This window comes from Eupeodes corollae, chromosome 1 (genome assembly GCF_945859685.1).
Source record: "Eupeodes corollae chromosome 1, idEupCoro1.1, whole genome shotgun sequence".
In the NCBI taxonomy this organism is placed as follows: Eukaryota; Metazoa; Arthropoda; class Insecta; order Diptera; family Syrphidae; genus Eupeodes; species Eupeodes corollae.
In genome coordinates, this window is record NC_079147.1 from 106,983,708 (window position 1) to 107,005,133 (window position 21,426).

At 35.2% G+C, this 21,426-nt stretch overlaps 1 protein-coding gene and 1 non-coding gene across 2 annotated transcripts in view; one reads left to right on the forward strand and one right to left on the reverse strand.

Moving 5' to 3' along the window:
• LOC129942606 (uncharacterized) overlaps positions 1-20,647 on the forward strand; it is a 39,255-nt gene extending 18,608 nt beyond the window's left edge. Inside the window, exons 2-4 of the mRNA XM_056051622.1 lie at positions 14,156-14,392; positions 14,609-14,843; positions 19,744-20,647. Of these exons, the coding sequence (XP_055907597.1) occupies positions 14,156-14,392; positions 14,609-14,843; positions 19,744-20,118 (847 nt within the window). The 3' untranslated portion in view covers positions 20,119-20,647. The remainder of the gene's footprint in view (positions 1-14,155; positions 14,393-14,608; positions 14,844-19,743) is intronic.
• On the reverse strand, positions 7,588-7,669 carry Trnas-gcu (transfer RNA serine (anticodon GCU)). Its single transcript has one exon. It is a non-coding gene; the product is annotated as a tRNA-Ser (tRNA).
• Positions 20,648-21,426: the final 779 nt, after the last annotated feature.

Here is a 21,426-nt window from a genome sequence, read left to right on the forward strand (position 1 = left end):
GGGTTCCTCCGATTATGTCAAGGTCATCAGCGGACGAGTTTGGCAGTGATGCCAAAACTAGACATGGCTCTATACAGCTCGCCCCTGGAGACGCTGTCATATGCGGCCTTGAAAATCAATGGTGGGTGTAGATTTGTTGTTCTTGAGTTTATTCCGGGATCATCCGGAATGTGAATAATTGATCGACTGTGAACTTTCCTGGTCTAAAACCACACTGATAGGGATCAATCAGGGTATTGACAATGGGATTTAGTCGTTCACACATTACGGCAGAAATATATAAGTGTATTAAGTAACTGTTCCAGTACCCGTACCCAGTACGCCAGTACCCGTGGAATGATGGTTAGTTCGTTGGACTGTCATGCGAGGTTCGATCCCTGCCAGTGCCATCTAAAGTTTTCTTTCACGGACAATGCTTTATCATGGACATGGACAATGCTTTGTCATGAACAAGTGCTTTATCAAATTAGCATGCTATCTTTAGACCATATTTTTAGATAAGTTGGTGCATGCTCCTAAACAAATTATCTCCAAGAAATAAAAAAAAGCAATCTTTACTTCGTCTAGGTTGGGAAGACGGGATTGTTGGCTTTCGTCGTCTATTTTGAATGGATAATCCTGCTTGACAGCGGAAATTGGTTCGTCGTCGTCGGCGTTATACAGTCTGCAAAAGTCGTTCTTCCCTATCCTCAGCATTGACTGCGGTTCTACTTTCGTCTTTGTAGCCCTTCGGTTTGATGTTTATGTATCTTTGAATTTCGTTTCACCGCGTTTCATTTCTGAGTTTGAACCTTTGAAAATCTTCTACCGCACGCTTCTCATGCTCCCCCTTTTCCGTCTGAGAAATCGGTGCCTCCTCTATACTCTTCTGCTTATAAAGTTCGTCAGGAGCTCTCGTCCTTTTGTTTAGCTCCGCTTTGCGTGCCTGTTGTTTTGCTGCATTTGTCTGCCAATATTCCTCATCAAATCATTGATTTCTAGTTGGTGGCTGCTTGATTGCCTCTTGACAATGTTGGCACTGGTTCTCGATGCAGTTACAAAACTATTTTATTTATTGTCATATATATGTACTAGCGAATTAATCATCTCACTTTATTAAAACTAGTTTATACAATAATGAAATGAAATTTTACCAATCTAAATCAAAATCTTTAAAGATTGAAATTTATAACTGATTTGGTTTAAAAAGAAATTAGAAATTATCAATCTTAAAAAAAGGTGCATTAAATTTTATAGGAATAAAGAATAAAGATAAAAAATAATTATGTGCAATTTATGTTCATGACCTAATATGTATATCTTGTAACCTTATTTCACATTTATTACTTTGATTTTAATTCAAATGTTTTGCTATCTATTAAATCATATCTGAACCAGGTTTTATAAGAAGAAGAAAGATTAACTCTTTCAAGCTTCTTAAACCTTTAACAAGTTGGCACTATTTTCATTTTGATTGAAATGTTATTCCAATTTACTGAAGGTTTATAAGCTGTTCATACAAACAACAAATAAAAACCAAATTGTATTTTCCGTCAGTAAGACAGCGTGCTTCCTTATTAAAAGTCTGGATCAAACCATATTCATAAGCAGCTTAATATATTAAAGCATTCTAATTCTCGTTTTGCAATTATTCAAATCCGTATCTAATTAATTTTTCTGCACGCTTGTTCTAATTCGAAGAAGACGAATTTATATTACAATTTCCGACAGTGTGTGACAGATACGAGAACTACGTGTGAGTAGTTTAAAAAGTTGTTATTCTAGGTACCTTTTCTAGGTAAAGAAGGAAATAGAATATTGCTTCTTATAATAACTGTAATTATTTGATATTAAATGGCAATGCCAGAAGTAGGTTAAAGGTATTATATTAATAACTCTTCAGAGGGAACTTGATGTAAAAGTTATCTTTTAATAATGCATGGACGTATATAGTCCCTATTGGAGCGTAAGTAAATCATTCTTACATACAAGCAGGGTGATTCAAAAGATATGTTTCTAACAAATTTGAAAAATTTGTTTACTTAATTTCCCATTGGAACTTATTGTAATCGGTTTATTTGTCCAACTAAACATTTTGACATTTCTTCCATTTCAAGGTCCCTAAAATCTTAATCAAAGGATTTTATACAGATGTCTGTGTGTACGGGCGTGTGCCCGTCCTTAAGTTTGGGAAGCTTGACTTCAAACTAATTTCGTTTTAAAGGAAATATAGGTTTTGACATTCAGTGAAATTTTTATAAAATTTACAAAAAATAGTACGCAAAATTGGTAAACAATTCTATGCAAATTTTTGTTGTAACGTAAAATAATGTAAGAAATAAATACTTTAGAAAAATGGAGCTAAAATCAATGAAAATTGGTTTCGACTAAAAATGTAATCAATAAAAACTATGTATTTATATTGTTGCTAACTTTAAGTTAATTTTTTAAGAAGAATTCATTAGACAACTTTTTTTACAAAACACAGAAACATAAAAAAACTTAAAAAAAACTGATAGAAAATGGTTTTCGACTCAATTTGAAAGATATTGACTTCAAAATAGTACTTCTTATAGTTGGTCTTATCCCAACCTATTTTGTATATGTTATTTTCCTTAAATTCTTCAATCGCTTTCGGATTGTTGGCAGGGCCTGATTTAGGTGAGGGCAACCGGGCGAAAGCCCCGGGGCCTCCACAAACGGGGGGCCCCCACAATTAAGTTTTCGGAAAACTGTTGTTTCAAATTCCAACTAATAAACTCTACTAAGCATCTTTTACTTTGATACGTATTTTGTATTGCTCTTTTACCTTTACCTACAGCCTACAGTACTTTGTACATACATGATTATTTAATTATATTAATCTTTAATAACAGAAATCGTTGATCTATATTTGCTCACTCTAATCAGGCAATCAGTGAAATATCAATATCTCAAATGGCCCTGATAAGAAGCACTTCCATTTCACTACCCAATTGAGGGAGTACCCCAATCGGTTAATGGTTGAGTGGTGTGGTACTTGTCCGCAACCTGGTAGGTTGGGTATTCGATTCCGTGTTTCGACAATTTTTTAAAAGGGTGTCCCAAAATTAACGCAAGATTTGAATTAAATAGTTATATTTTTATTGACTCGTAAAGTACATAGGATAGGGTTATGTATGGAATAACACATCGGACAAATGGCCTCCACGGCTTTGCATGCACATGCGTACTCTTTTGTTGAAATTTTCCATGACCATTCTGCATAATTGTGGCTGAATTTCGTTGATGCAGCGTTGAATCTCCTCCTTTAATGCACGGGTGGTTGTGGGCTTGTTGACATAGATTTGTGATTTCAAATAACCCCATAAAAAGAAGTCTAATGGTGTTAATTCACACGACCTGGAAATGTCTCATGCAGTAATTGAATTGTTTCACGGGCTGTATGACATGTGGCACCGTCTTGTTGAAACCACATATTGGACACATCAATATCATCCAATTTTGGCAAAAAGAACTGTGTAATCATGTCGCGATATCGAGCACCAGTAACAGTCACTGCTTGGCCAGCATCATTTTCAAAAAAATATGGCCCAATTATGCCTCCAGCCCAAAATCCACACCATACAGTCACGCGTTGTGGATGCATTTGTTTTTCGACAGTCACATGTGGGTTCTCCGAACCCCAAATGCGGCAATTTTGGCGATTGACAAAGCCATCAAGATGAAAATGTGCAATTTTGGCGATTGACAAAGCCATCAAGATGAAAATGTGCTTCATCGCTTAGGATGATTTTGCTCGAAAAATCAGGGTCCATTTGTTGATGTCCAATAATCCATTCAACGAACTCTCTTCTCTGCCCATGGTCATTAGGCTTCAATTGTTGTGTTAATTAAATTTTGTAAGCATGAAGACACACAGATCTTTGGTGAGTATACGCTGTAGAGAGGTTCTTGAAATTTGCAATTCTTGTCCACGACGACGTACGTCGAATTGAGGTTCCTGGATTGTCAGCAATACTCTCACGCACTGCTTCGACATTTACATTTGAACGGCTTGTTTTTGGACGACCAGTGCGTCTCCAACGGATCCAGTCTCCATGAAGTTTTCAATTAATCTCTTCACAGTTGACGAAGTTAAAACACTATTCCGACCATATTTTGTATGAAATTTTCGAACTGCAGCCGCCAAGCTTTCACTATTTTTGAAATATTCTTTAATAATGAAGACACGTTGTTCTATCGTGTAACGCTCCATTTTTTATAACCCTATACTGTTAGCTGTCAAATTGCTTTTTTTGCAGGGTTGCCAACACTTCACTGTACAAATAGCCGCAAATTCAAATCTTGCGCTAGTTTTGGGACACCCTTTATAAATTATATAAATAAATTGCCGTATATGAAGAATTGGTGTTCTTTAATTCTTGGAAAAATCAATTATTATTAACTAATTGGGAAGTTGTACATCGGCTGTTTTATTTCGTGCAGAATTTGTACACGTTTTTCATAGTCAGTACAGAGCGTCACCAAATTATGCTTGAGAAATTATTGGAGAAGAAAAGCGGTCAGTTTTCAGTCTTGAAAAGGCTCAGCGTAACTCGTTGGTTTTGTCGAGCTGAAGCTACCAAAGCCTAAGTCAACGGCTATTCGGAAATCGAAGAAGCTGTAACCAGCATGTCTTCCAATAAAGAGCTAAAAGACATCGTGAGGAATGAAGCAAGGCACCTTCTACAGAAGATGAGTGGTCTCAAAACCGCTTTGTTTGCAACATTTTAGAACGATATCTTGGAGCGATTCAACGCTACAAACAAGATGTTGCAAGACATCTTGATTCTTGAATGGGCAATGCGTGCACTAGAATCATTGAAATCATTCGCGGAATCCAAACAAATTGATTATGATAAATAAGAGGAAGCAGCCAAAAAAATATCCCATACTAATGAATATGTACAACAACGCACCCGCACCAGAACGAGATATGTGATGTTGAATCCGCTAGATTACGGTAAAACTCAAGATTTAAATCCGTAACCCAACGAAACATACAGAGTATCCGCCTCCATCCCAGTGATTGACCAGCTATCCGTTTCTCTTACTGGAAGATTACATACCAATGAAGCTGTGCGTTCGAGATTTGGATTCCTGAATCACATCGAGAAGATGAATGCTGAAAATTTGCACGCTACAGCAGAGGCATTAGTGAAAATGTATCCGGATGATTTAGAGCCTAGTTTTGGTAATGAGTTGGTTCAATTTGTGTCTTTGATTGACTCATACAAAAAGGAAGAGGACTATGGAACAGATCAATCGCCGGAACTATTTTACTACCAAATTCTCTAAAATCAAAATTTTAGTGTTACATTCCCAAACCTCGAAATTTCATTGAAAATGTATTTGGAGAGCTCTCATTTTCAAAAATGAAAATTAAAAAATATTGGCTTCGAATCACGATGGGACAAAACTGTCTATCGAAGTATTTTCTCCTGAGCATTGAAAGTAATTTACTGTAAGAACTGGATTTCAACGATATCATCAACGATTTTTCGGCGAAAAAATCTCGAAAGGCTCTGTTCGTTAACCCTAAAATTTAATTTTAGATAATTCTTTTTTCCGTTTATGTTTATATGTGTTTGTTCAATACTAAAGAAATCTACTTGGTCCCGTGGCCTCTGGTACTCTAAATCCGGCCCTGATTGTTTGTATAATATGTATTGGTCTTTCACGGTTTCCCACAAAAGTCAAAAGAAAAAAAAGAAGGCCTTCATGTTCCTATGTACCTGTCAAATGTGTTGGTAAATCCTCAACACTGTCAAAATATGACTTTTAAGTTCTAAAATACTTGTTAAGACGGTGCTAACATTAAATATTTGTTCTGGAGACTTATTTTGACTTTTAATAAATGTACATATATTCTTTTAATTTGGTAATTTTAATAAAAACTGTCTGGAGACGCATTTTGGTTGAGGTTCAAGTTCGCCCGGCCCGGACCTAACGCATCATAATTATGTAACTAAAAGGAGACAGACCATTTTTAAATTTTGAAATGATTTGTATGAAAAAAGACGAATGTGAGAGCCGTTTTAACTATAAGTCTTTTTGTTTTAAACCATTAGTAGTACAGTATAAATGTATATGAAAAACAAATACAAACATCAGCAGTAGAATCACGGCAGATAAAACGTAAAGTGAAATCCTGCTGCGGATAAAATATGAGTTTATTCGAGTATCGAAACCATTTTTAGAGTATTTCATTCTGCTAGGCGATGCATGATACGTTTGATACCTTCTCAAGATTTGATGAATAGCCGTGTTTTTTTTGGTATTCCATATATAGTACAGTGAAAAATTTGCCAATGAAAAAATCCGCAGTAGTCCGGTTTTTTTTACTTGAAAGTTGATACAATTGAATGTTTGCCACAATAATTTATAAAAAAAATTCGCGAACGTACGGTCTTACGGACACACGCACACCCAGACATCTTTCTAAAAATCTTTTATTTCGACTCTAGGGACCTTGAAACATCGAGAAAAATGTCAAAACTTTCAATTTGATGGGAAGTTAATAATGTTATTGTTGGTAACCAAGAAAATGAGAAAGTTTTCCCACAAAAATGTGATATTTGTCTGTAGGAAAATAAAACAGAATCTGTAATGGACCATTTTCTGACTTTTATTTTTGAAGTTTTTTGTCGGACTCAATGTTTGGGAGTCTATGATTATATGTTAACCGGTCTGCTGTCTCGGAGATTGGAGCTAGACGACACATTCTCAAAAATTACTCTTTGGCGTGAAGCTTTTGAAAATATTTTGATTTTGAAAAAAATAAAGAGACAAAAATGTTTAGTTCTTCATTTTAAGAAAATAAGTGCACTTAAGTACAAAATTGCTGTTTTTGAAACATTTATTTTCTCGAAATTCATGTTTAAAGTAAGTTCTGAAAAGTTTTTGTATTTAATAGAAAAAGAAAGAATACTTTAAAAAAGCCTTACACTATTAAGGAGCGTCAAATAAGTTGAAATTCGAGTTGAGTTTCAGGAATTTAAAGGCAACTTAATATCAAATTTTACGATCCCTTATTCAAGGTTTCTTTCTAAGAACCTGAATATTTTCTCTTTCTCTCAGAAAAGATCTTATGAAAATAGTTTCACTAAAGTTTTTTTAAATTCTTAATATTAATATATAAAATATTAGATATAAGCTTTATAGCTCACACGACCCTCACCCCTACAGGATCTTCAAAAAAATATATGTGTAGGTATTTGTGCTGCGCCATTGGAATGGGGATTAATTTACGATTCATATTATGTTCTTGGTCCAGTCCTCAGTTAAAAGTGGTACTTTTAGCAACAACGTTAAAAGCAGTCATGACCCCTTGGTCCCCTCCTCTGGATCCGCGATTGAGCTACATCGGAGTAACGCGATCCACACATAGTTAGACCATAATCCATCAGCGAACCCCTATGATTCAGTTTTTAATTTACAAAATGGGAAATATTTGTTCCTTTATGTACTATTTGGTATTTCTGATTATATTAATTGTGAGTTTTCTATAAACAATCTTTTTAAGCTTTATATTTTAAGAGCAAAGTTTAGAATCAATTGCACTTTTATTTTATAAAAATATTATCTCGACGAGGATGGGATTCGAACCCACGCGTGCAGAGCACATTGGATTAGCAGTCCAACGCCTTAACCACTCGGCCACCTCGTCTTATAATTTAATTGCTCATGAAATTAGCTGAGCCTGCCTATGTTTCAATTTTGTTAAAAGTTTTATCTACCCCTCACCTCTTAAAAATATTTACAAAAAGAATACATTTTCCATTAAAGCTCTATTGTATGTATTGTAACTTTATTGTTATGTAATAATTTTATTTTTAACTTTCATATTTCCAATTGGAAAAATGTGAAACCAGCTTAAAAGTTGAATGTGAAAATTAATCATCGTTCTCAGGAATTACGACTGTCTTACAGCACATTAAGGCGTACTTTGCATTTGGATCTACATACGCCTACATCCATGTAAAGTCCAGCTCACACAACAGCTGAAGCCAGCTGACCATTCACATTGCGGTCGTAGAAACGTCGAATTGTTGCTTGAACAACAGGGGGCGTTGGAAGGCGATTTTTCAAACTACAAATTTTCTTCAGATATATAGTAAATAAACAAAATTGTCGTATTTTGGGTTCTGATCCACAAAAAGTCACTATTTGGTGAGCTTTTTGGTCCCGCGCGGACGTGTGATTGGAGCTTAGTTTTTCGAAAACGACGAGGGAATGACTTTCACCGTCAAATCGGAGCGGTGAAGAATACGACTTGGAGAATATGCGGTTTCAACAAGACATGTGCCTACAACTCGAGCGAATAGGGCTCTAATACAAGAGTCATTTTCTGGCAGTGTAATTTCTCGTCGTGGTGATATCAACTGGCCACCAAGATCATGCAATTTGCTACCGCTTTTTGTCTTGTGGGGCTACGTGAAAGACCGTGTTTATGCAGATAACTCGTGAGCACTTAAAAACCAAAATTCGTTAAGTTATGGTTGAGATACCACCTAATATGTGTCGAAAATTACCTTGAATGAACCGAAACTTGCAACAACAAAGAAAGAAATATCATGAAAAACAATTTAATATCTGTTCTATTTACGTTTACTTTTGAAACCGCAAAATGGATAACCCTGCACCAAATGAAGTTGTAATTAATTGTGAAGCAGTAAATCATCCCTGACAACATTACCCATTCGCACATAGGCATGGTTAATAGTTGAACGTCATTAGGTCCTATTTCTCAAATTACTGTTGCGTCACCTAATTTTTAGTAAAATCAAAGAGCTTAAAAAAACATTGTTGAACATTTAAGACAACAGCTTTTTTAGAAGATTTTATATGGTGATGCATTTTCATTGTCAAATTCTATGTCTCTCTTACAACTTGTTACTTTTACACATAGGCGGATTTAAAACAAATGAAGGGGTTGGGGGAGGTATGTACTCTGAACGACTAGAATTAAGTCTCCCATTCCGACTTCCTAATAATTGTAGCGTATTAGAGGCAAAGCTTTTGGCGATAAAAGAAATCTTGTCTTGTCATAAAGAAATCGCGATATCAGCATCTGATATCCGTATTTTCTTAGATAGGTAGGTAGGTAGAAGTGGCGATCTCAAGGCAACCTAGCCTGAGATCCAATTAGCGCTGTTGTGCGCCATTTTGATACCAAAAACTCGTTTGACCTTTGATTGAAAGGGACAGATTTATAGAGATACTTCATAGCGATTATGTTAGAGCCATTTTATCGCATTGAGAAAAAAGATTAGGTCTTTAATCTTTGTCTCAAATAGCTCATCAAGTTCGTGAAAGAATGCTTTTCCAAAGTATTTCATTCTAGTGTTTGCCAAAGCAGGACATTTGCAGAGGAAATGGATTATTGTTTCACTTTCTCTTTCGTCACTACAACTACGGCAAAAGGTGTTGTAGGAGATACCCAACTTCTCCGCATGAACTCCTATAGGCCAATGTCCGGTACAAACCGCAACAATCCTAGCTATGTCTTGCCTTGGGCTGCATAGAAGATCGTTTGTACGGGTTTTGTTATAGGTGGGCCATATCTTCCTAGATATAATGCAGTTGGGTAAATTGCTCCACCTTCGGTTTGATTCAGTTTGATAGATAGAAAAGATCTTACCCTTTATAGCACCAAGAGGAATGTTAACCATTTCAGCAAGTGAACTATCAAGGGCCGATCCTTGCCTGGCTAGCTCGTCAGCCCGTTCATTTCCCACGATACCACTATGGCCCGGAACCCAGATAAGGGTGACACCAAGGTTAATATTCAGGCTCGCAAGCTCATCGCGACATTGCTGAACCAATTAAGATGAGGATATAGCCGAGTTAATGGCTTTGCTACCTGACTGTCTGTAGAGATAGCTGCATTTCGGTTTTTGTTTCGGTTTTATTTAGAAGTATCTTACATGCCTCCCTTATTGCCAGCAGTTCAGCCTGAAAAACGCTAGCAAAGTCAGGAAGCCTATAGGATTTGGCTACATTTAGGGACTCAGAAAAAATCCCAGAACCAACTCCGCACTCTATCTTTGAGCCGTCATTAAAGATGGTTGTTTTGAAACCTATCGACACGATGTCATCCTCCCAATCTTCTCTGGATGGGAAAATAACCTTAAAACCCTTCCTAAGGCTCAAAGTAGGAGTGCAGTAGTCAGTGTCTACCAAGATAATATCTGAGGGAATCAATTTCGTTGTGTTGCTGTGACCATAAGGTTTTGACAACCAGCTGTTTGATTCCTTCAGCCTAATAGCCCTGGAGGAAACTATGTATTTAATAAAAAGGTAGATTGGTAAAAGATCCAAAATAACGTTTAAGGCGTCCGTTGGGCAAGTACGCATGGCCCCTGTGGTGCCCACGCAAGCTGTTCTCTGAACCTTCTTTAGCTTATCAATATTATAGGCTTTGCTAAGAGCAGGCCACTACACTATCGAACCATATGTTAAGATTGGACGTACTACGGCTGTGTACGTCCATAAAATCATCTTCGACTGAAGTGTCCACTTTTTGCCGAAAGTTTTGCTGCAGGCGTAAAAGGCAACACAGGCCTTCTTAACCCGTACTTTAATATTTAGTTTCCAATTTAGTTTAGGGTCGAGTATAACTCCAAAATATTTTGCAATGGAAGACAATGATACGATTTGACCGTTGAGTCGAGGTAGTGTGAAGGGCGGTACTTTAGTTTTGGTGGTAAAGAGCAACAGTTCAGTTGTACTTTGGTTAATTTCTAGTCCACAACTCGTGGCTCAACTGCTAACTTTCTTCAAAGGTGACTCCGTGATTTCACTAATCACAGAGGTGTACTTTCCTGACACCAATAGCACCAAATCATCCGCATAGGCTACCGCCTTCACTCCACATCTCTCTAATTTAACGAGAATTGTATCCATGACCAGAAGCCATAGAAGAGGCGATTTTCTTAGATAGTCGGGCCAAAATAAAATCTCTGGGCTTTGTCAATACAAACTCTATAACGAAAATATAATACTTCCCATATTTAAAAGAGGTGATAATAACGATCCAAACAATTATCGGGGCATATCATTTCTGAACACCATAATGAAAATACTCACTGGCGTCATTCTAGACATGCTCACAGCCTGGTTAAAAAGTAAAAACCTTTTGAGTGAGTTTCAAGTCGGCTCCAGAAAAGATTATTCGACAGTTGACAACATCTTTTCACTTACGTGCATAGGTAGATCTTATCTGGATAAGGGAACGAAATTATATGCTTTCTTTATTGATTTCAAAGCAGCTTTCGATTCAATCAACAGGGATGCATTGTTCTACAAGCTCAGTTGCCTGGGAATATCCACAAAAATGTTGAAAATAATAAAATGCCTGTACGAAAACAGTAAAACTGCAATATGGGACGGAAACAAAGGATCGCCGTGGTTTCAAACGACATCGGGGGTTAAGCAAGGCTGCCTTTTAAGCCCGATTCTGTTTTCTATCTTCCTAAATGATTTGACATCAGCTCTGCCAGGTGGAATTCATTTTGCTGGTGTCGACATTAAAGCGTTGATATATACAGACGAGATCGTCATTTTCTCTGAAACCCCAAAAATGATGCAAATAGTGATAAATAAACTACAAGCATATTGTCGTCTCTGGAGCCTCACCGTTAATACAAACAAATCAAAAATCATGATCTTTAGAAATGGTGCAGACCGATTCGCAAGAAATGGAAAGTGGCAATGGGAAAATGTGAACATAGAGGTGGTTAAGGAGTATAAGTATCTTGGAGTTAATATAGCACCAACGCTTTCATTCAACCAACATCTTAATGCCAAACTAACATTGGATGGGGTCCTCAGCAAAAAATATGTAGACCTGAACGTCAAATATAAGCTTTTTGAAGGGGTGATGAGATCGATAATGTGCTACGCTACCCAGGTGTGGGGATTTCTTCAATATGACCAAGTAGAAAAGCTTTTGAGATACTGCATCAGAAAAAATATTCTGGCTTCCAGAAAACACCCCTAACTACATGCTGCATCTAGAGACTGGACTTTCTCCGCTGTACATCTTTCCTCTAAAAATGCATTTTAACTACATTTTGAAAGTAAAAGCTCTGCCAAGTCATCGTCTACCCAGGATCATTGCACGGCATCTTCTTAAATGAAAGAGAGTGGATGCTCCTAGAGCAGTCACATAATTTTGAATTGCTAGAAAGTGGGACGGATACTTGGAACTGTAGCTTCGATACACTGCTCGCAAGGATTGAAGAAGATAATGTCTGTAAGTTCACCGAGATGGCAAAACGAAGCAACACGCGAAGTATGTACAAGGGTCTGCAGCACAACCTCCACGCCAGCAACTATTTTGTTACTACATCTGAACTACCGACCATATTGTGCAGATTAAAACACAGAGTGTACCCTATGCAACCACAGGGTTAGAGAAGACGTACTGCACTTCCTAGCAATGTGCCCTATTCTTGCTGCAATCAGAAGAGGACACTAGGAAAAGAGCGTCTTAACTTTAGATGAAACCAAAGGAATCCTAAATGGACAGGAGTGGAACGTGTTGAGCAGTAACGTCAAAACAGCGCTATAATAACGATACCAAATCCTGAACTAAGCCTTCTGAAGGCACCTTAAATCCACCCTACAAAACGAACATTATAAGATTATACTCTTTCTTCTGGCTGACGACAAAAGCCAATTCTATAACTGTGAAATTTAAACAAAAACAATAAACAATTACTTTGATAAATAAAATCACATTTTTACTACTATAAGCCATTCCAGGAAATTGTAAGGCAGATGAACTCGCCAGATATGGTACAGTACAACAAATTCTACCACGTTTCACTAATGCTGGCATATTAATTACGTAAACTATTAATAATGCAAGACGCTATGAAGAAGGCAAACATCAGGTGGGATAATATTACCGCGTTCACCTGGCGCTTAATTGCTGAAACACGTTTACGAGTTCAGCCATAGGAATTCAATGCATGCGATCACAATGAATCTTTGACCTTGTGTTTCATTTGACTATCGTAAGGAAATAACGTAATCTTACGTAATGTGACTCCAAATGGAAGCTCTTGTTCAAATTTGCTGAACATTTGTGTTGTCTAACAGCTTCAAAGCTCCAAAAAAAATACATTTATTTTGGAGGCATTCTCATTGGTTATTTTCAGAAAAAATAACAGCAGCTAATGAAAGAAGTGCTATTTTAGAAATGTCATATTGAAAGTGACATTCAAAGCAACCTCGAAGCAGGCCCATTGTAACGCAGACGAAGCGGAAGCTAAAGCGTGTTTGTGTTTTAGCCATAAGGTGCTTGCTATCTCTAGCAGATCGCATATAAGCTCGACAATCGGTGTCCTAAATGACTTTTGCAAAAGCTGTACATGCACTGCTCTAGCTCAAAAACTCAAGTCTTACCTAGGCGAATTCTTCTACATATAACGATCTAAACGGTATCATTTTTATCATAATCAATCTTTCACGTTGCGAAAGGGACGCAGGTTTCTTTGAGCTTAGAAGAAAGCTTCAAGATTCATGTGGTATCACAATGGGCCATTAAAGTAGCCTAAGTGTTTCCTACTCTATCACTAATAACCCCTTTAACCTAACCTAACCTAGAACGTGTTATCATTATTGATCAATCAATTGCGATTTTAATAAAGAATCGAAAGTTATGGTTGTAAGAAGATGTAAAAGACCGAGGATTGAACATTTGCAATGTGAATCACTGTAAGTCTCCCTGTCACTTTTAACCCTCTTCAAAAAGTAGTATTTAGTAGATACTCTTTTCCTTAATAAGACCTTTCAAATGGGCACCGAATTATCTCTTCCACCTGGCTAATGTTCTTCATATACCCTCAAACCTAATTTGGTCTTATAGGCATGCGTTATATAGGTATACCTATGATTAATAGCCTTACCCTTCCTATTACCATTTGTTATGTAGATAATGTCCGTAAGCTTCTTACTATAGGCATTATGTAGGTAAACGCATTAAAGTTTTGAGATTAAAAAGAAGAGCCAATTACGTCTTCATCATCATAAAAATAGCTTGTTTATTTCTAATTGCCGACAAATTGAACAAATTTCAATCAACTTGAGAAATTCAAAACAAAAATTACAAAAAGACATTCTGTTTGTTTCATTTCCTTTACAGCTTATACTACCTTGTATCGGCAAATGTACTCGCTTATGGATTAACCAACGATAACGGCAGTAAAACAAGTTTATTACCATCATCTTCTGCTGAAAACGACCAACATGACCACCAACGCCAAGACCAAGACCAACCCAAAGCGACTTACCTTAGGCCTGCTGAAGCTACTCGTACCATGCCAAGGAAGACCATCAAATCGGATAAAAGTCCACACATTCTGAATAAGAAATTACTTAAGTAAGTTTAGTCAGCGGCGTATTTCGCACATATAGTCGTAGTATCGGTAGTATAAAGGTCCATTATAGAAGTCTGCGCATTTTTGTTGGTTGCATTCTTTTGCAACTCAATTTTGCGCCTTGTACAATGCACCTCTTTTCCGTTGATGTTGATGGTCTGTTTTAATCTTACACATGGTTTGTTTTATTTTTGTTGCGTCCTTTCTCCCGCGCATAGCAAATTAGGACTGGCAAAGGTTCGCGCCCCGAACAGCCACAACCGGAAACGTCTGGCCGTGGAGTCACGCCGTCACGCTTCGCCCGATGATTCACACATGTTCATCATTAAGCTGCCACCAAACCTATACTATTACACGGGCCCAAAAGCAGGAGGTACCAGCACCGCCAGCAATTCTGCCGCCACCTCCACTGCCGCAAAGAACAACGCTCTGGATCAGGGTAACGGGAAAAAGGTAAGACTATAAAAGACTTAACTTTATTCATAAAACATGTTTATTGTACGAGTGGAACCTGCGATATTTTTCAAAGGTACACCTCAAGAATTATTTTATTGTGGTTACCACTTGGACTAATTGGAGGAAAATTTTATACAACCTATTGTTGAAAGTTTAACAATTTTCTTGTTAGCAATTTGCTTAGTATAAAGTAATTCACTAAGGGACTCCAAACTTTAAACCTTTCTTTTAGTTTTTGCAACTAGTAAATTGCTAATTGCTTTTTATTAAAAATGAGCATTCAAAAATGTCTAAAAAGTGACAGTTCGTGGAAATAAACAAAGCAAATACACTTAAACGGACCTATTGTTTGGATTTTCAAAATGTTGACACTGGACTCTTCCATTTTCCATCCTCTGCTCTTATAAAAATATTTGACAAATGTCATATGAATTTAGCAATTTGCTAAATGTTAAATAAGCCATTGCGTGATTTTAACTTTAGCAAATTATTAAGAGTTAGGAAGATGTTAAAATTTTTTAAAATAAGGTACATACATCCTTTTAAGCTTAGTAAATTTTACGCCACTTTTTTTTCTAACCTACTTCTCTATGAGACTCTTTATAGTGAACCAGAGAAGAGACATAATTAAAAAGCTTCAGAATTATAAATGAAGTTAACAAACAAATTTCCGGTTAAATAAGAACCCGAAGACACGTGGAAACTTTGTTAGAGATTTGTTTTTGACGTTTCGATTTCCTTTAAAATAAACTTTGGGCAAAGAAAATTGTTAATAGATTGTTTTAGTTTTGCTGATTGAGTAATTTTTGAATTAATTAAAAAACAAACAAACAATTAGACTCCACATATTATGTATGTAAAGGGTCTAACATTTCAAATGTTCAATTACTAAATTTGTGGAATGCATCCTGATGTCATGTTTAACAGTTCCCATATAGTAGATATTATTTAAGAAGTGAAAAATATTGAAATATAAGCAATTAAAAGAAAAGTACTGACACATGAATGTCTCTTACTTAAATAAAATCAGCTTTTAACATAGATCAATATAGCCATGTTTTATTGAAAATTGATAGTAACTTAGTAAATAAGATTGAAACAAAATTATAGTCACTTTTATATTCAGTCTTTTCTTTTATACTATAATTAGATGCGCTTGATAGCTAAGCTAAGTATACACGTTCGGAAGATCATTTAATATTGGCCGAACTGCCAAAAGTCTTCCAATAGCATTTAATTAGACAATTAGACAAATGCTAATTTACTATCAAGTGAAAACTGTCCGTTTATACGGTTGGTTAATTTTATACAAATATCAGACAATTTTTTAGTAGAAAATCAACTGACAATTGGTGACAATTTTCATTTTTTTCATTTTAGATATTAAATAGTTGATAGAAAATTCGTCATATTGTTTTGGCGAAAATTCAGCTAATATTGGAAGATCTTCCAATCGTTTATATTTGTCTTTAGGTTCTGTACAGAGTTTACACGGGACATAGTTAATATCCAGTACAAAATTCGACTCGTTGACTCTCTGACTTGTAGTACACCGACAATGCGTTGAATTTCGCTTTGACACGACACATTTTGTGTTAACTTCACATTTACTTTGACCTGTTTAGAATATTTCTTCCCAGATTTATGCAATTTGCTTGCAATTATTTGTACTATTTCAATAACAATCTTTAAAGTATGGTTTTTCCGTCTTCTTGATTAACAAAGTTTTAACTGTATTAAAGTTTTTTTAAATAATCTTTTTCTGATAAAAAGTCTCTACCAAGTACATTTCTTCTAGTTCCTCTCAGGACTGGGTACCTTCCGACAAAATTAAAAATATCCCCTCGTTCATCCATGTTGCAAATATCACATAGCAGTGAAAGATCTTCGCGATGTGCAACGAAATGTATGTTAAGCAGTTCACCTCTTAGCCGAAACATGTTGGAGATTTTCTCTACAGTATTTATGTTCTTTAAGTAGTTTCTTTCATTAAGATTATAATTCAGCCTGCTATAGATCATCCGATGAAGTGAGCTGGATGACTGTTCTGCGAACACATTTCTAAAATTTGCATCCAGACGCCTGATTACCTGGTACAGTGACGATTTCCATATACTCTGTTCACTGAGATTAAAAGTTACACCTGTATCTTGTACTAGCCCAATCCACTCTTTAACCCATCCTGTTTTGCTTTGTATCGCTTGTAAAGCTGCTTTTTTTGGTTAGCGATTGTTGGGCATATTCAGTACTTTCAGAATGTAATCGACTTGCAGCTTCAACGTTTTTATGAAGAGTGGGGAAGGCGGAATGCTCGTTTTTAATAAAGTCTCAGGAGTTTTTCCACAGTCTCAAATTTCTTTGTTCCCCACACTTGGGCTGCGTAAAACAGGATTGATTGGAATACTGCTTCGAAAACTTTATATTTACTGCTATGCGCAATGTTTTTGTTGTTGAAACATCCTTTCCATGACACGTTAATCGCAATTTTTGCCTTAAGAAGATTTTCGTTGAGGTGTTTTTCCATACTTAAGTATTGGGTAAAATATACTCCTAAGTATTTGTATTCTTTTACTCTTTCCATGTTCTCATTGTTGAAGTACCATTGTTTACTTGAGCCTAACCTTTCTCCACCTTTCTTGATAGCCATCACTTTCGACTCGTTCAGGTTCACTGCCAAGCTCCACCATCTATAGTATTCCAAAAGTCGATTTATCATATGCTTTAAGGATTGCTGTGAGTTTGCCAGCAAGACTATATCATCTGCGAAGAGTAAGGCTTTCAGTAATGCGTCAGTGATGTCATTTATAAATAGTGCGAACAAGCTAGGACTGAGAGCACAGCCCTATCTTACTCCCGACTGCGTCTGAAACCATTCAGATACCTGCTTTCCATACCGCTGCTCTCGTGTCCGCGTACAAGTTCTGAAAAACTCTTCCAAACTTAAACTACATCCTGGATCCAAACAACTTGAACATCAATGCGTTTCGATCAACTGAGTCAAATGCAGCTTTTAGATCTACAAAAAAAAAAAAAGTGTATAGCTTCTTAATTTTTTTCCAAAATAGACTTAGCAATGCACCTTAGAACGAAGCCTGTTTCTAACAGATGTATGCTAAAAACCCTAAAAAGAGGTTTATTAATTAAGGGAATTTTATAGTTCTAAGATTGTTACGTAGAAAATAAACTAAATTTTGTTATAAAATATAGTATTTATAATTTGAGAAAGTGCTTTTTCAAATGTATTTACATAATAGAAACCTATCAGAACAAAAATGCATCCAAAACACATCCTAATACCACTTCGGATCCAGGGGGGCCTTAGGGGTCATGACTCCCTTTGGAGATTATCGTATTGCGTTAATGTATTTGACCCCGCTTATATTTTTAAATACTTATTTTTTACGATTATTATATGGAAATTAAATTTGTGTTTTATTGCTTTAAACATTATTGCTAAAAGTATCACTTTTAACTGAGGACTGGACCAAGAAAATTATATGAATCGTAAATCTTGCCCTATTCCAACTGCGCAGCACAAATTCATCAACTTTTGACCAATCCACAAGACTTACATGGATGAGTTGTATTAACTAAAGATTTTACCTAAATTTAACTACAATCTTCAAAATGCGTTTTTCTATCAAAAACAACTAAAATCCTTTTTTTTCACACAGTGTAGACTTTCGAAAATTTTTAGTAATGAATTATAAGACATTTTCTGAGATAAAGAGCAAGTATTTAGGTTCTTAAGAAAAGAGCTTCAATAAGAGATCGCCAATTCAATATTAACTTAAATTTAAATTCCTAAAACTCGTCTTTAATTTCATGTTATTTATTTTGACGCACATAAATAGTGTAAGGCTTTCTTTAAATAGCTTATCTCTTTCACAACTAATTTTTCTTTAAATACAAAAACTAACTAAAACACGAATTTCGAGAAAACACATGTCTCAAAAACAGCAAAAGTCACACTTTCGTTAAATTAATGGCTAGTTGAAAAACATAATGAACGCGTATACATTTTTTAAATTAATGTGAAAGTTTTGAATCTCTCAAGATTTGAAGAGATAAAAATCAACGTGTTATTTGAAAATGCCATATTAAAGTTCCTTTCCAACTTATTTGTTTACCTTACTTTGTTTATATTTAATTTCTATATAAATTATGTGCATCTTTCTCTCTACAATTTTTAAGTTTTATTGACTCTTTTAAAATCCAAATATTTTCAAAAGGTTTACCCAAAACTGTAATTTTGTCTTCAAGCAAAAAGTGTCTAATCTACGAGTAAGCGGTTTTCAAAAACTTATCTGTATGTTAAGTGTGTGGTCCGCCTTGTCTAACAGTCAGCATTCGAAAAAATATATTTCTTTAAGTTTAGTTCCCGAGCTAATATGGCAACCATCAATTGTCTCAAAAGAGTCTTCAGTGCAATTGTTTTTTGCCTTGTTGCAGCGAATTTCGTGCGCACTGAACTTAAATGCAAAAGATGTTATGCAGCATGTTTCCTGGCAGTGAAGATGTGTTTTATATAATTTTGGAATACTTAATCACTTAAAATTGTTTGCATTCACTATGACTTTATACAAGTGTTAACATTATACAAAAATTGTTTAACATGAATTCCGGCATAGTTATGTCGACTTTTAGGTGATCCGCAAAAGGAATTCAAATTATGTCTCAACAATTTAAAATATTTTTTAAAGATCGTAGTATTGTAGATCAATAAGATTAGACACGATATAATTCTCCAAACATTTAAGGAACGCGGAATAATTCTAGAAAGCTTTCTTTAATGCCACTTTATAAAAACTATTATATAGTTGTTCAATCTTAGTTAAATATTCAATAACCTCATCAATTACGCAGAAATATTACAATATTATTTTTTTCTTTAAAGGTCTCATTTAATTTTAATTCGAATGGCAAACCCAGTCATATTTACCATTGGAACTTACCTGTTATCAAGAAGATACTCTCAAACGAATCACGATTTCCTACGTTACGTTCGAAGGACGACTTAATCGACATAAAAAACACTCCAACATGGTCGAAACCCTGGGAGAACGAGACAATTGAAAAGTCCTTCGGCAAGTCCAATATGGCAGAGAAGAAATCCATGAAGAGGAAATCCCCATCGTACTATGCTCCGGCAAATTCAATCAACAAAAACAGTTTCAACAAGTACTTCGCCGGCAATGGAAAACCTAAGGGCTTCTATGTTATCAAAAAGAATCATAAAAAGGCGACATACTTCAGGAACATAACTCCTTGAAGGTCAGACTCCGCTTCAGACTATAATGAATAAAAAATAAGACATCGTTACTTACACATAAATATATACTTTCCTACCGCAATCATATAAATGGAATCAATTCTTTTGTACTTTTATACGAGTTAAATCAGCAGCAACAACATCACCATCATTATCATCGGTAATGTGGTAGGAAGTTCTTATAGATAAATACAAATAAAATAATAAATTAGACTTATATAAGTAAAGTAGCAGATTAATTTATTTTATATTTTTTTTTAGATAATAGTTTGTTTGGTTGGTGAATTTATGAATTTTAATTTGAGAATGCACGAAATTTGCATTTTTTACAATTCTTTTTTATTTTACATTATTATTAAGGGGTAAATAATAAAAAAATAATAACATCGAAGTAATAATAGATTATTGTGTAAGTTAAATATTTGTTTTATTTGTTAATTGTATGATTGTACGTCCATATAAAAAATATACTTTTGTAAGCACACACTGACTGATAAATACTTTTAAACCATTAAATTTTGCAATAAGATACGAATATGTTTGCATTTTTATTTACATATGGAAAAAATAATAAAAGGCTATTATCAAGTAAGTCATACTCAGAAATTGAATAGTTAATTAAAAAAAATGGATTAAAAAATAATAAACTAAATAACATTTTTTAATAAAACGTAAACTATTTGATATATTATTGGTTTGAAGTACAGCGCAAAAACGTCGCAAGTCCAAAAAACAAACTGAGAAAATCAGGGTTCAGATAGAACATGTTTTTAACATACCTATTTACATTATTAATTATTATTAATAGTAAACAATAATAATTTATGTAATGTGTAATGTTTCAGTTTAATAATAGGGTCTTCATTATTTTATAGAAACTGAGGGTTAGGTAATTTTGCTTCTATTGGTTAAGGTGCATACATATTTCTTCTGACTTTTTTTTTGTTTATAATTTACAGGCACTTAAGGGTTTATTAGTACCCTTTATATGTTTATATTTAAACATAGTGCGAGCATTAGGAAAATAGGGAAGGATTTAAGAGAATATACCGGTGCATATTGGTCTTAAAGTTCTGAACATCAAAATGGGAGGGAAAAACAGAGTTAGCCAAAGCTTACCACATTCTTGATGTGCGGTTTAAGAAAGAATATCTATACTTGATAGTACACCCGAAATTGAGCTCAAGGGTAAACTGATGAGCATTCCTGGAAGTGCCAGTATTACGGCAGAATCGTTTAAGGGGTGCAATGCAGCTGGCTAATTCGACAGAACATTGTTTGTCAAAATATCGATAAAACAACGGAAGG